The sequence below is a fragment of the Osmia lignaria genome, chromosome 15 (genome assembly GCF_051020975.1).
Source record: "Osmia lignaria lignaria isolate PbOS001 chromosome 15, iyOsmLign1, whole genome shotgun sequence".
In the NCBI taxonomy this organism is placed as follows: Eukaryota; Metazoa; Arthropoda; class Insecta; order Hymenoptera; family Megachilidae; genus Osmia; species Osmia lignaria.
In genome coordinates, this window is record NC_135046.1 from 10,104,819 (window position 1) to 10,119,001 (window position 14,183).

At 30.4% G+C, this 14,183-nt stretch overlaps 3 protein-coding genes across 8 annotated transcripts in view; 2 read left to right on the forward strand and 1 right to left on the reverse strand.

Annotated features, from left to right (window-relative positions):
• Frl (formin-like protein) overlaps positions 1 to 6,966 on the forward strand; it is a 30,373-nt gene extending 23,407 nt beyond the window's left edge. For 2 of the 3 annotated variants that reach the window (XM_034315268.2, XM_034315269.2), the window contains exons 11-17: positions 26 to 297; positions 379 to 646; positions 732 to 859; positions 1,054 to 1,498; positions 1,640 to 1,914; positions 2,060 to 2,173; positions 4,691 to 6,966. In XM_034315268.2, the coding sequence (XP_034171159.1) occupies positions 26 to 297; positions 379 to 646; positions 732 to 859; positions 1,054 to 1,498; positions 1,640 to 1,914; positions 2,060 to 2,173; positions 4,691 to 4,903 (1,715 nt within the window). In that variant the 3' untranslated portion in view covers positions 4,904 to 6,966. Of the gene's footprint in view, positions 1 to 25; positions 298 to 378; positions 647 to 731; positions 860 to 1,053; positions 1,499 to 1,639; positions 1,915 to 2,059; positions 2,174 to 3,439; positions 3,540 to 4,690 lie in introns of all 3 variants that reach the window. The other variant, XM_034315270.2, reaches the window with a different exon arrangement.
• A 185-nt stretch (positions 6,967 to 7,151) lies between these two features.
• LOC117600205 (dynein regulatory complex subunit 2) lies at positions 7,152 to 9,307 on the forward strand. Of its 2 annotated transcripts, none has more exons than XM_034315289.2 (6): positions 7,152 to 7,497; positions 7,564 to 7,816; positions 7,884 to 8,101; positions 8,170 to 8,562; positions 8,827 to 8,964; positions 9,113 to 9,307. In XM_034315289.2, exons 1-6 carry the CDS (start codon positions 7,357 to 7,359, stop codon positions 9,305 to 9,307), a joined length of 1,338 nt encoding a protein of 445 aa, XP_034171180.2. In that variant the 5' UTR covers positions 7,152 to 7,356. The 2 variants fall into 2 exon arrangements, with proteins under 2 accessions (XP_034171180.2, XP_076548656.1); XM_076692541.1 differs by having other exon boundaries at positions 8,368 to 8,562.
• On the reverse strand, positions 9,217 to 13,594 carry thoc5 (THO complex subunit 5). Of its 3 annotated transcripts, XR_013063522.1 has the most exons (12): positions 13,382 to 13,594; positions 12,883 to 13,020; positions 12,595 to 12,809; positions 12,450 to 12,525; positions 11,941 to 12,126; positions 11,722 to 11,854; positions 11,181 to 11,420; positions 11,009 to 11,123; positions 10,611 to 10,812; positions 10,132 to 10,423; positions 9,466 to 9,952; positions 9,217 to 9,386 (listed from the first exon to the last, which is right to left on the reverse strand). XR_013063522.1 is itself a non-coding variant. In XM_034315271.2 (11 exons), the coding sequence occupies exons 1-11, from the start codon at positions 13,475 to 13,477 to the stop codon at positions 9,636 to 9,638; spliced, it is 2,010 nt and encodes a 669-aa protein (XP_034171162.2). In that variant the 5' UTR covers positions 13,478 to 13,594; the 3' UTR covers positions 9,217 to 9,635. The 3 variants fall into 3 exon arrangements, 2 of the variants coding, with proteins under 2 accessions (XP_034171162.2, XP_034171163.2); XM_034315271.2 differs by having other exon boundaries at positions 9,217 to 9,952; XM_034315272.2 differs by having other exon boundaries at positions 9,218 to 9,952; positions 11,009 to 11,111; positions 13,382 to 13,591.
• Positions 13,595 to 14,183: the final 589 nt, after the last annotated feature.

Here is a 14,183-nt window from a genome sequence, read left to right on the forward strand (position 1 = left end):
TAATATTTTCAATATAATTAAATAGCCAATCTTCGAAATGGATCTGCAACGAGTCCAATGAGCAGCTCGGATAATATCACGTCCTCTACAATGAATTCGACTCCGTCGCCGATAATGGCGCAACCTCCTCCACCTGCCCCTGCACCACCTCCGCCACCTCCTCCTCCCTGCCCTCCTCCACCTCCTATGGCGCCTCTTTCACCAGGCGATCACAAGTTACCACCACCTGCCCCTATACCTCCGCCACCCGCGGGCATGATGCAGGCACCGGACGGAGCGATGACTATTAAACGAAAGGTAAATATCTTTATAATTATTGAGTAAGGAAACCCTACATTGTAGATAATTGTACAAACGTTCTTCGTTCCTCATTTATAGGTCCAAACGAAATATAAACTTCCAACGTTGAATTGGATTGCCCTGAAGCCGAATCAAGTTCGAGGCACAATCTTCAACGAATTGGACGACGACCGACTGCACAATTACATAGACTTCTCCGATTTCGAAGAGCGGTTTAAGATTGGAATGGGTGGGCACGTTGCCAATGGCACCAATGAAATTGACGGTCTTCAAAGCTTCCCTAGTAAAAGATTCAAAAAACCAGAAAATGTGTCTCTTTTGGAGCACACCAGACTACGAAATATTGGTACAATGTTCAATATGAAATTATAACACTTCTTTGCTTTATATAAAATTATGCGATTATACGTTTGGCTTTATTACACTTGTAGCTATATCTCGAAGAAAAATGGAAATGCCTGTAGAGAAAGTTATCATGGCCGTGAACGCACTTGATTTGAAGATACTTTCGCTGGAAAATGTGGAGCTACTGCAGCGCATGGTTCCCACGGATCAAGAGGTACTTGTTTCACTATGAAACTTAAGCGGGCATTCATAACAAGTATTAAAATGAGTATGGGCACTTGAGATTGCCCGCGGACGTAATTACTGGTATCGCGATAATCGCGCAAGCACCCGACTGCCCGGTGGGCAATTTCGCGTGCAAGCCTGTTGAAAATTATGATACTTAATTACAATCTTATTACGTTGCAGATTAAGGCATACAGGGAGTATATTATTGAAAAGAAGAACGTTAACCTTCTGACAGAAGAAGACAAGTTTCTGATGCAGTTGGGTAAAGTGGAAAGAATATCGACCAAGTTGTCTATCATGAATTATATAGGAAACTTTTTCGATAATTTACATCTGATTACTCCGCAAATACACGCTGTAATATCTGCGTCAAGTACGGTTAAAAGTTCGAAGAAATTAAGGGCAGTGTTAGAGATCATTCTTGCCTTTGGGAATTACTTGAACAGCAGTAAACGTGGTCCTGCTTATGGATTCAAACTTCAGAGTTTAGACACATTACTCGATACCAAGTCCACCGATAAGAGGATGTGCCTTTTACATTATATTGTAGCAACCATACGTGTCAAGTTTCCGGAATTGATTAATTTTGAATCCGAGCTTATGTATATTGACAAAGCAGCGACAGGTAAAATTAATAACATTTACTAGAGATTGACAGATATGAATTATGACATACTAAATAATAAATAATCACTTTTAACAATTCTCCTCCCCCCTTTAGCCCTCAGAAATGAAATCAATTTTTTCTTTCATTTATTAATTTCAGTCTCCTTAGAAAATATAACTACAGATGTCCACGAGCTGGAAAAGGGTATGGATCTTGTTAGGAAAGAATTCGAACTTCGTGGTAAAGAGAAACATAACACGGTACTGCGAGATTTCTTGAATAACTCCGAAGAAAAGTTGCGACGTCTAAAATCAGATGCTCGCGCTGCTGGTGAAGCATTCAGGGAATGCGTTGAATTTTTTGGAGAAAGCCCCAGACAGGCCGATGCTAATACATTCTTCTCGCTTCTTGTTAGATTCGCAAGGGCATTTAAGGTAAATTATTGAACAGGCATAGCCATTTGTTGAATTTAATTATTTATTGATTAGTTAATTAAAGATTAATAAACAAACGTCATGGGTAAAATGTTTAGTATTTAATAAGTATAATTAATAAAATTAAAAAATATATGTTATTTAGGCTGCGGATCAAGAAAATGAACAGCGTCGCAGATTAGAAGCTGCTGCTGCAGAAGCTTTGAACGCTTCAGAAGATGTAATTAAACGAAATAAAATAAATCAGAAGAAGCAGCAGGTATACTATATTTATTCATTTATTTTTTTCGCTTATTTTGGGAAGAATCAATTATATTTACCTAAGTTATGCACGCTATGCATTTAACAAGCTTGATTTTAAAAATTTATTTCTATGTTTATGAATACAGTACTCGCATCTTGATATTTTTTTTATTATATGCTTATTTATTAAATTTCCATTTATTTTATTGCATTTAGCAGACTCTACTCTTACTCTTTCAATTGTTATTTTATTTCAATTTTGTGTTTACTAAAATATATTAATTTCTTTAATATCTTCAAAACTCGGAAAAGTATTTTTAGTAAAATTTTAAGTTATTATCATCGGTGTGACTAGAATTTTTTCGAGGGTGGATTAGGACAAACTTAAATTTAATTATTTCATATATTTTTAAATTCCCACTTCCTTTCTTTCTCTCAACATCAATGCTATAAACTCCACAAGTGTTTCTTAAAATATTACTTTTTACTTTTTATTCCAAATCAATTTATAAACAAAACATTCAATATGCATGCCCTTGCAACAAAAATATGAATATTAGATCCATTATATAATCCAGTGTGTAAATAAATTAGATAGTATTAAATAGACATTTCCTTATAATTTACAAAAGAAAAGAAAAAATAATCACCGTGTAATATAAAAATTCTTTAATTTTTCCTTAACGTTTGTACTTACAATATGTGTAATGTCAAACATACATGCTTTATGTACATGCTTATTTCTCAATTATTTTGCATGGCTGATTATTTATTAAAAGCTTGCAAATCTTGACACTTAACATTTCTAAATTATTCATACGAAACAAAATAAAAAAGAACATCAACTATCACTAAAATAATTCATGCCAATAATTTTTTTTTCATTTTTTTTTTTTTTTTTAAATTGTCAATACTAAGGGAGGAAAGACATAAAAATATATATATGTATAATTTGTTGGGAAATAATTTTTCTAATTGAAAAACTGCTCGTGAGAAAATTACAGTAAACTCTCGGTATATCGCCGCCTTTGTATATTGCCAGTTAAGCGAGTTCCCCTTTAAATGAATTTTTGTACACACCTAGTGAGTTTACTGTAATTTTTCAAAGTCTTTGTTTTCGCTGCATGTTGTGAGATAGCATGATATAATTTTGCGGGGATTATCAAATAATTATGATTTCTCGTTATTACAAGAAATGCTCTATTTTCCGTTTCAAGAACAGACAAAGTATCTCACAAACGTCTGTTTTTCTTATTTGTTACATATTTATTTGGATTTAAAGTCACCGAAATTTTGCTGTAACACGAACAAGAGTCTGTTACATCGGCATCTTAATGAACTGGAGCTCAGAACGTAACAATATAGAAAACAATTCACAACATGTAAGTCTCTCCTCACTCACTTCCTTCTAATGACATATTTTTGGCAAGTGCTATTCGCACATATACACTGCATTTAGACAACACACATGTAGGTTTAGCTTTTTATCCAGGCATTTATTGGATACACTTTAAACCACATTTGAAAACGGTTCTTTCATATATTTTTATTATAATACTTATTTTCTATACTGCTTTGTAATTATTGCCCAAAAATAGTAATATTTAATAGAAATTTATTTTGTATTATATAAATTAAGATTTAAATTAATTTGGCACCCTTAAAATTTTATTTACATTTCTCCCGCCTCTCAGGATTTAAAATGCAATTAATAAATGGCGCAAAAATTTGAATGATTGAAGATACTATGAATTTTTAAAGATAGAATTTTTTTAATACATTCACGTTTTTAAAGAACTGTTTTCTTAATATGATGGTATATTCACTTGATTCATATCATTAACAAAAAATTAAAAAATGCATCGGCATGTGTTCTAGAGCTTGCATTGATGTTGCCTGAGAGAAGTCCTCTATTATCACTTTCTCATTGGCGTAACTAGGATTTCGGTATGAGGTAAAAGAGGTCCCTTAATTTTACCAACTAATATCAATTAATTTTTCTTTTTCATAATTTCACGTAATAAATTATAGATACATAATTTTTTTTATTAAGATAAGATTTTCTGGGAGGATCTTAGAATTTTAGAATTTAAAAATCTTGCAATTCTGGTATTTTAATTTTTTTTTAAATTTTGGAATTTTTCTTGGAATTGTGAAATTTCACCCTAGGCCCTACCTAGTTACGCCAATGCACTTTCCTATGCTACTGCCAAAAGTCTTATAAGTTAGATGCATATGAATTAACGAAATAGCAATTAAATAGAATATTAAGCCGGACTTATATAACATTAATTATAGGTAACACAAAAATCCATAAATGAAACTATTATCATAAGATACGTATGTACTAATTCAGTGTTTTCATTTCAGAATTTGTTTTTCTTAAAATATTTATCGAATTAAATATTCCCAGTATCAACAATGATACCTAATGTATAATATTTCTAAAATTAATTTTTGTTATTTGATCACTTATGTTGTACCATTTTATTAACGAACAAATAATTAATAAATATTATATGATTTTCTACAGGATGCTGTGATAAATGAATTGAAAAATAAAACAAGACTGGTCCAGGAGAAGAAATTGTTGCAGCAGGACGAGGTTTACAACGGTGCACTGGAAGACATTCTTCTTGGGCTTAGATCGGAACCTTACCGAAGAGCAGATGCAGTTAGACGTAGTCAGCGCAGACGTATCGATAATCACAGACTTTCTCGCACTGCTGAGGAACTAGAACTCTAAGCCACGCTTCACATTCAATGTGCTTGTCGTTTTAGGAAGAACAATATCTCATTGACAAGAAAACTATAATAATCTGCACAAACAGTTTAGTGCTTATAGTTTTCAACATAAAAGCGTGAATGAATCGAGAAATTTAAATTTAATTTGCCTTCTTTTTTATTTTTATTGATTGAACAACGTTGACGTTTATTATTGGAATCTCATTAAAATATATGGTTAAATTTTTGTTAAGTTAGAAAACAGGAGGAAGGATAAATATAGAATGGTAGAATTGTAGATATGACAATTGTAAAAATTTATACGATACATGTGGTATAAAGTTTTGGAAAAGTGTTGCAAGCACGCGAGTCACTTGTACGGTGCTATACATTCATCTACAGGCAAAACACCTTAACGTTGCAGTCATTGGCGTAACTACGATGGATCAGACAACTTAGATTTACTAATAGTATCAAGTGGTTAATATTTTGAAATTCCAGTGTTTTCAAATTCTGATATTTTGAATTTTTGAAGCTTAGGATCTTAAAATCTCAAAAGGTTTGAATGATAGGGAGCAAGGCCCACCCTAGCCCCTACCCAATTGCTCCACTGATTAAACTGATGTCAGTGACATTTTGGATTTCCACTACTTCTTCGATCCATTTTGTTTCTGTTGTACAATTTCGATGCGTCCTCACAGAGAACGTTTCTAAGATACTACTAGAAAAATTCGTAGGGCTATTTTTGCATTGTTTTTCATTAATGAATACTTTTAAGTGATTATATTATGAAAATTGTTTCCATTTAATTATTGTTGATTGTTATATGCGTTTGAAATATTTATCATTTTCAAATTTAATTGATATCTGTTGATCGTTTGTTTGAAAGTTTCTAAGAAGAAAAAAAGGAGAGAATGAAATAGTATAAATAACAATAAGCACATTTATATATGAAGCGAAATTCGAAGTGTACTTTTTGGATATTTGTAAATTTTCTAGCATTTACAGTTTTTTATTGAATCGTAACATTCCATGGATATACGAATCCAGAGCTCTTTATACAATTTTCTAAATAACAGAATAACTATTTTCTGCCGCACAAATTTTACAAAGTATGAAAGTTCCAAATGCTGCAGCATAATTTTTGCAAAGTCTGAAAAATGTCAATTCTTCGCACAGACGACAGTAGTATTCTTAAAGAATCTTATTTTGATACAAATAATATATAAAAGATAGCACAACTTGTTACATTCCGTCAGGACCTCAAGATACGCTCAATATAACAATAAATACGTAATAGCATTTAGTATGATCGTTTTCACTATAACGCATTTATGCATATTTCTGCAGAGACTATATGTGTATAGTAAATAGGGTATTCTACATGCAAATTAAATTTTCTTGAGCATGATTAGTACATATTAATCATTTAATATTAAAATACTAAAAACGAATGAAACAAAATTAATTAAAAAAATGTAAAGGTAGTAATTTAAACGCACAATTTTTAAATTACAAATCAAAGATATTAAATTAAAAAAAAGGAAAGCAGGAAAATAATTAATTAAGCATATGACGTCAGATGATAGAATTATGCGTTATAGTTGCAACGGCTGGTCTTTCATATTCTTCATTACTATATAGTCCAAAGAAAAAGAATAGATAATGCGATTCATCTTTCAAAGCGATTTCAAAAATTTTATATATTTGCAACATAGCTAGCATACATTTTCTACAGCCTTTTTCTAGGTGATTACATATCCCGAATTTTTTGAAGAAATAATGAAATTATATTTTCAATTTTGTACGTTTTTTATATGTAAATATTATGGTAATGTACAAAGTATACTGGTAGTTTATAAAGAAATGTAATTAATAATCGTAAACGAATTGCCAGTGTGATGTTTAGATAAGTATAACATCTATGTGCGTAATTAATAATTATTCGTTGGCTAAATTGCGAAATGGGGATATAGTTTCAGACAGTTGCTAAATGAAAGAAACGTATCTTATGTAAAATGTAAATACTGTGCATTTTATTAAATAAGTTATGCAAAATAGACATGTGCTTTACTTTGTATAAAAATCATTCGGAATAAATATAATATTAATATACTATATACACATATACACACATAGACATATTATTTGCTCTCTGATTCGAGTAAGCATTTAGTTTTGCAATTTTTTAATTTAAATTGGAAACTTTGAAATTTGAATTTGTAAATCGAAATTTAAATTTTAAATCTTAAAAATTGGAAAGATTTTAATTCTGTCATCTTAAAACATTGACGTTTTAATTTTAAAACCATGAAATCTGAATTCTTAAACTTTTATCATGTGCTATACATATTGATCAAACATGCAATCACTTTTATACATTGTTATCCCTTGTTCTTCTGTTACAAGTGTATCTTAAACAATAAATACATTGAATATTATTATTTCGTGCTGAAATAACAAAGTCATATAAAAATGATAAAGAGAAAGAAGGGTAAAGGTAACAAATTTGCTCGAATGAATGAAGAAGAACGTGCACGTTACATGCAACATCGTGTTGAATTTGAATTAGAAGCAAAAAGGCGTAAACAGCAATTGATAGCTATTTTCACCAAAGTAAGAGACTATATTTCATATAACAAAATATTGATAAATAACTAATATCATATAACTGATTAACAGAATAAGCTAAAACGTGAAGGAGTATTTTTCAAACTGAACGATGCAAAAATCAATGAAAAATGGAGATACATTCTGCGACAAATAAAATGTACAGAATTCTATGAAGATATAAAACATGTTTCTGAAACTTTTGAAAGAGCATTAAAGATAAAAAATGAAACAATATCTTGTTTAGATAAGGAATTAAAAACAGCTGATGCAGACCATAGAAAGCTCCAAGAGTCTCATATTATGTTAATCAATAATATAATTGGTATTTATAAAAATATTTCTAGAATCTATAATTTAGTCATAATTTTATTTATCTTCGTATGATACAGGGAAATACAAAGAGAAATTAAAAATATTACATGATATGTACAATTTGAATAATATTGAATGTAACAATATCATTGAACTAAATGAATTGAAAAATTATTTGAAAGAAAATTGTAAAGAAATTTATAATATCATACAGAAGAAGATTATCAGTTTAAATGAAAAACAATCTACAAAGAAAATAAAAAATGCTGTGAACATTCTTAACATAGCATACTTGGTAATAATATTAATATAATATTAGCATAAAAATTTATAGATAGTTAAAATGAATTTATTCAATTATAGAAGGAAGACTTAACATCAGATCTTGTGAATTGTTCTTTTTTTAAAATTGAAAATCTGTGGGAGAGTCTTTGTAAAATGATAGATGAATATGAACGAATAACTAAGAGCAAAAATAAACAATATGAGTATTTAAAAGAACAAGACAATATTGATCAAATGTTAATATTACAATATCCAAAAACATGTTTGCAATTACAGAATGCCATTGAAAATTTGAAATCCAATATAGCGATAACGCGTATGAAAAGAAATAGTCACATAGAAATACTTGAAGCACAAGCAACAGATATAAACAAAAAATTCAAAGATATTAAACAAAAGATTGTTATAATGCAGATTATTGATTCTTCGAAAAGGAAAAAATTAATTATTACCAGCAATGAAATTTTGAAGGTAAAAGAATTATATTGTTTTCAACAAAATGAAACTTCTAGTTTCTTATTATATGTATTTTATTTATTATTATCTAGTTAAGATGTTATATTGAAGAATGAATGAATATCCTTGACAAACACAAAATCAGAAAATGTAACAAAATTTTTGAAAAATTATCATTATTTCAAAAGATGTGAATTTTCCGTATTTCAATTTCTTTTTTCATTTATCCCATAATGCTATGAAGAGTTAGTAATATTTCTTTTGTTTCTCGATTTACAGTATTTACAGCAAATCATGGAAAAGAGTTCTATGGTCCTGGAAATGGTTAAAATCTGTTCTGTATTAGAACCAACATCTTTTAATACAAAAAGGTATTTTACACAGGATGCAATACCTACTGAATTTTTTGACAATAATGTAAGTGTTAAATGTTTAATAGCGTTTAATGCTTTTCGTATTTTTGGAATTTATATCTGGAATTTCGGAATTCAGAAAATTTTAAATTTTGAAATTGCGTCAAATTGAATTATCCAAATAGCATTTTAAAATACATAAAATATTTCAGTTACCTAAATCGTACTACAAAATCAATAAATTTTGGGAACAATATAATTACATTAAAGTAGATAATATTTTATTAAAAAAGAAAAGTAACAAATTATCTGCAGAGAATGAGAAATTGACACATAAATTACAGGGATACATTACAGCGGTCTCCAATATACCAGTATTGTATCCCATTGTTTCACCTCTGATTTAAATAGGCTAAGTAATAGATGGCAAAGTGCCTCTGCGCCAGCTCCTGCACGGTCCCCATCATCAGATATTCTGTGTTCCCACTATCAATTAATTCGTACAACAATTAATTCGACATTAGAGGAAAGTGGTTGATATGATGGAGTGGTTTTTCTCTTGTACCTTAGCGCAGCTTTGAGCTTCGTCTATATCAGACATGCACAGCAAGTATTCAGGCGTCTTACGGTCAATTTAGTGTTCATGCTTCATATATTCTAGTGTCTATGTTTAGAAACTGATACATTTCAATAAAAGTGTATTTATTTATATATATTGATTTGTACGAAATCATATTAACGGTGAATAAAAATTCCACCACCTAATTCTAAATATTTATACGGTCTAGCTCTAGTGCGACCTTTAACAGCATGGAAAAATATTTTCTCTTTTGATACGATATTTTCTGTTTCCAAATAAATATCAAAACAGGCTCTTAATCGCTGAAGTTGTGCAGACAGTGTTGGTGATTTTGTCCACATGACATTTACTTCCCTTTCCATATCTCTCAAAATATCTCCATGTACTGGTAGTGTTGAATTCATGTTTATACTAAAGACTGGGGCTATTTTTGGGTAATCTGCTTTTATGGCTATTTTTGTTATTAATTCATCTAAAAGAAAATTGGGTACAGAAAAAAGTTTTCAGTTTTATTAATCTATCATTATGAATGTGTGATAATTAAAAGATTATTAATTGGTTTTTTGTCAACATAGCATCGAAAAACCTATTAATAAGTTTCTAGTAGGTAAAGGGTTAATGAGATAATTTTATAATATTTTTGTTACTTACTACTTCCTCTGCGAAGTACAGCTTCATAAAACATATCCAATGAAGATACTAATCCCTGTTGTTCGAGAGCACGATTAATGGAATTAGAATAATTATTCCAGGAGATTGTTGTGAATTTTTGTAAAATTGTACTAAGTTTCTGTGGTACATCATTAGTAGTACTATAGGGTGGTAAATTTCCAGATTCTAGTTGTCGAATCTCTGTACACAACTCTAATCTTGCTTTCACACGTCTTTTAATTTCTCTCAGTACGCTTTCGACGTTGTCTTGTGTTAATTCAGAACTTGTAGGCTGTATAATATTATCATTTAGAGTATTTATCAATGAAATATATGTGTAGTATTGACATAACTAAGTGAGAACCAGCATGTGCTTGCCAAACATGTTAAATACGTGACACTGTTAATAACACTAAAGAATCTGGTTCACCCTAGACAAAATCCTAGTTACGCTAATGGTTACATAGAAAATTTCTTACCACTTGTTCACGTGAATCAGGCGAAATGAAATGCAATCCTGCCATCCGTTGCGCCCATTTATATGGAATTCCTAATCCAAGTGATGCAAACTGTCCTAAGTTATGCCGACCTAATTGATAACAGTTAGCAGGATTTGGACTTTCTAATCCCAAATCTCTTGGATACAATTCACGTAAAATTGATTCTGACACCAACATATCCCTATTATTAAAATAAATTGATTTAAAAGCTCAAATGAAATAAAAAATACTTTTACAGTGGAATCCGGTTATTATAATCACAAATAATGTTATCAATTATCCTCTGTTTAATGTTATTAGCCGATTATTGTTCTCAAAGATTGCAAGTCCCAAAGCGATCATAATAAATGAATTACACTGTATTAATAATTATGTACCCGGTATTGGTACTCCCAACTCCTTCAGTTTTCAATTTTGATTCCACAGTCACAACTTTCAAAACCATCATATAAAAGAACTGTAACGTAAGCTTTGTTTCATCTGAAAATAAATCTAATATTTAAAAATATTTCATTTTATTAGGATTAATAATTTTTTTGCGATACTGACTTTTCAGTTTAATAACAATTTTTACGTGCAAAGGATGTCTCTGGACTAGTTTAGTCCTTTTTTCTTCCTGTCTGGCTTCTCTGGACAACCTATGATGTCGCTTTTTATGCACAGGAGTTTCTTCGATAATATTCTCAGAGACATTTTCAGGATCAGAGTCAGATTCTTGCAAACCGTCTTGATTATTTGCACGCTTTGCTTCTTCTTCGTCACCTTCCACTTTTACCGTTATAGAGTTATCTGTGGAGAAAATTTATATAGAAACATGGCTTAGAACGTAACACGTTTTAATAGTATAAAGCAATGATGGGCAGATCAAGTACCCACTGAAGAGCTCATGAACACCGGCGTGCGCGGTACGTGCTGTAATAAGTTGTGAAACACAAGTAAATATTGAATTTTCAAATTTAAAATTATAGAAGTTTGGAAATTTAGAAATATAAAAATTGTTAAGTTAAGAAATTAATTATTCATCAGTGCCCGCCTGTACACATCACTTGTACTTCCGGGCACAGTCGCCCATCACTGATACAAAGTATACCATATGCGTCTCTGTATGCAGATGCTTTTGCATAAAGAACATATAATGGTGAAGGAAGTAACGTTGCTTTGTAATGTTCTTGTCTAATTTTATCCAATGGCAAACCAAGACTTTCTTGTAGCGGCTTACTTGCCTAAAAGAAAAATAGCTTAGATTTCAATTTATTACCACTAAATTATAATTACAGTTATAATTACAAGTATAAATAATGACACTTACTTCTAGTATTGAACGAAGCTGTGGTGCAAGATTATCAAGCCTGGTTTGCTTAGAATCTATACTTAACGCTACTGCTTTCTTATTTTCCGACAATTCATCACATAATGCAGCTAACTGTTTCCTTTGTGTTAATTCCCATTCTAAACGTGCTAATCTCAATTGATGAGGATTGCTTACTGTTATATCCTAAATGTATTATTTTATATTAGAGACATTACTGTTTATAATGCTCTTTTTAGTGTAACTAGGTAAAGGCCAGAGTGGTGCCCCTCCAAAAAGGTTCTAAAATTCTGATATGCTAATATTTAAAAATTCTCAAATTCCAAGATTTTCTCGTAAAATTTTGCACAATGCAAGATATTAAATACTTGACACTGTTAATAAAGCTTGGAGACCTAACAGCTGATCCACATTTTAGAGAAGGGGCAGGTCCACCCTGAACTTTACTCATTAGTTACATCAATGAATACTATACAATCATTAAATATTAGTTTCAATCTCCATCATACCCGTCTAGAAATACTTTCAGGTGCTTCTTTATAAAATTCTTCTTCTGAAACCAGTTGTATTAACTCATCTTTAGATCTACACATCAAAGGATGTTCATTAATACATTATGATTATTATATTAAAATTAGAATAAGATATACTTACTTAAATTGTAGACATTTAATAACTTCCTTTTTCAAATGCATCACTTCATATAACAAATTTTGTAAATGTAAATGCCTACTGTCGACACTGCTCTTCGAAGATACAAGAGAATCTCTTGCAAACTTTGTACGAAATTTTTCCATTCTATTTAATTTCTTCAATTCAATAAATGCTAATGACGTTTGAACTTGAAGCTCATGTATTTCATCTTTGGTCTACATAAAACACAATTTCCATTAATAAAAAGCTGATGTAATGTTTAAAGAATGCAATATTAAAAATACAGACACTTGGATCATTGGAGCTTTTCAACTTTGCTATTTTATTCATCGCTTTACGTATACTGTCACAAGTTGATAAAAAGTTTTCTGAGTCGTTCTCTGGTAAACGTTCCATAGCTTCCTTTTCCTCATAACTTATTATAGCCTAAATAAAAAATATATTTAACTCAATATTTCACAAAAGTTTATTGTAATGCAGTAGAATCTGCTTATTATGTTCAATTTGGAACTTGCAATGTTTCAGGACAGTAAGCAGTTGATGATATTAAACACAAGAGAAAAAATGTTCATTATTAAACTTAATTTATTACAAACAATTACGATAATTATAATCCTCATCCACTGCAACAATATATTTTGAAAATATAAAGGGTACACTTCACAGAAAGATCTATTTATGTATTTTCTTTTAATTCTTGTCATGCATTCATGTAATTATGATAACAATAGTCCATTAATAACAGTATCTGTGATTATAATAATGGAATTTTATTGTATTAATTCACCTTATACATATCTCCATCTTTAAGAGATACTCCAGAATTTCCACTGACTGATTTTCTTCTCTTCTTTGAGGTATCAGATTCACTCTCTTTTCCCATGATTTCTGTTTGTATTACTTAATACATATATAAAGAAACAATATTTTATTTTTCTACAATATATTTATACAATTATATAAGTATGTTCTTAAATTTGTTATTAAATATTTGTAAACATCATATCTAACCTTACACCACTAACTACAGAGGCGAAAGACTGGACTTGCCTTTGTTTTCGAAGGGTCATGACGCATGGGGTCCCAGACACCCCATGATGACATTAAGTCGGTATCCAAAGAGCGTCATCGGTGTTTCGGGGTCCCTGATACCCCTGGATGAAATCAGGACCGTATGAAGAGGGCACAATCAGGGACCTATGTACATACATACATAATGAAGCTAGGCGGAAGGAATAATAAAATGATTATTTTTAATTTTTCTTAGTGTATTTCGTTTGTAAATCGTTTGTGATTTATTGTGAGACTATTTCTAACGTTTGTGACAAATTGGTTCTTTTGTAATTAGTAATTTTATTTCAATCATGATGTGAGCCGAAACTTTTTAGTAATTATTTATAATAAACAGATTTTGTAATGAGTGATAACTGTAATGATTGGAAATCGTTTGTGATTTACAAATATATCATTTTCATTGTTTGTGAGTGAATAATTTCTTAATTATTTATAAGTTTGTTTTATAATAAATAATTGTAGTGCGCATGCGCTACAGATCCGGTCGTACCCATCACTACCTCGAACAAGTGAAT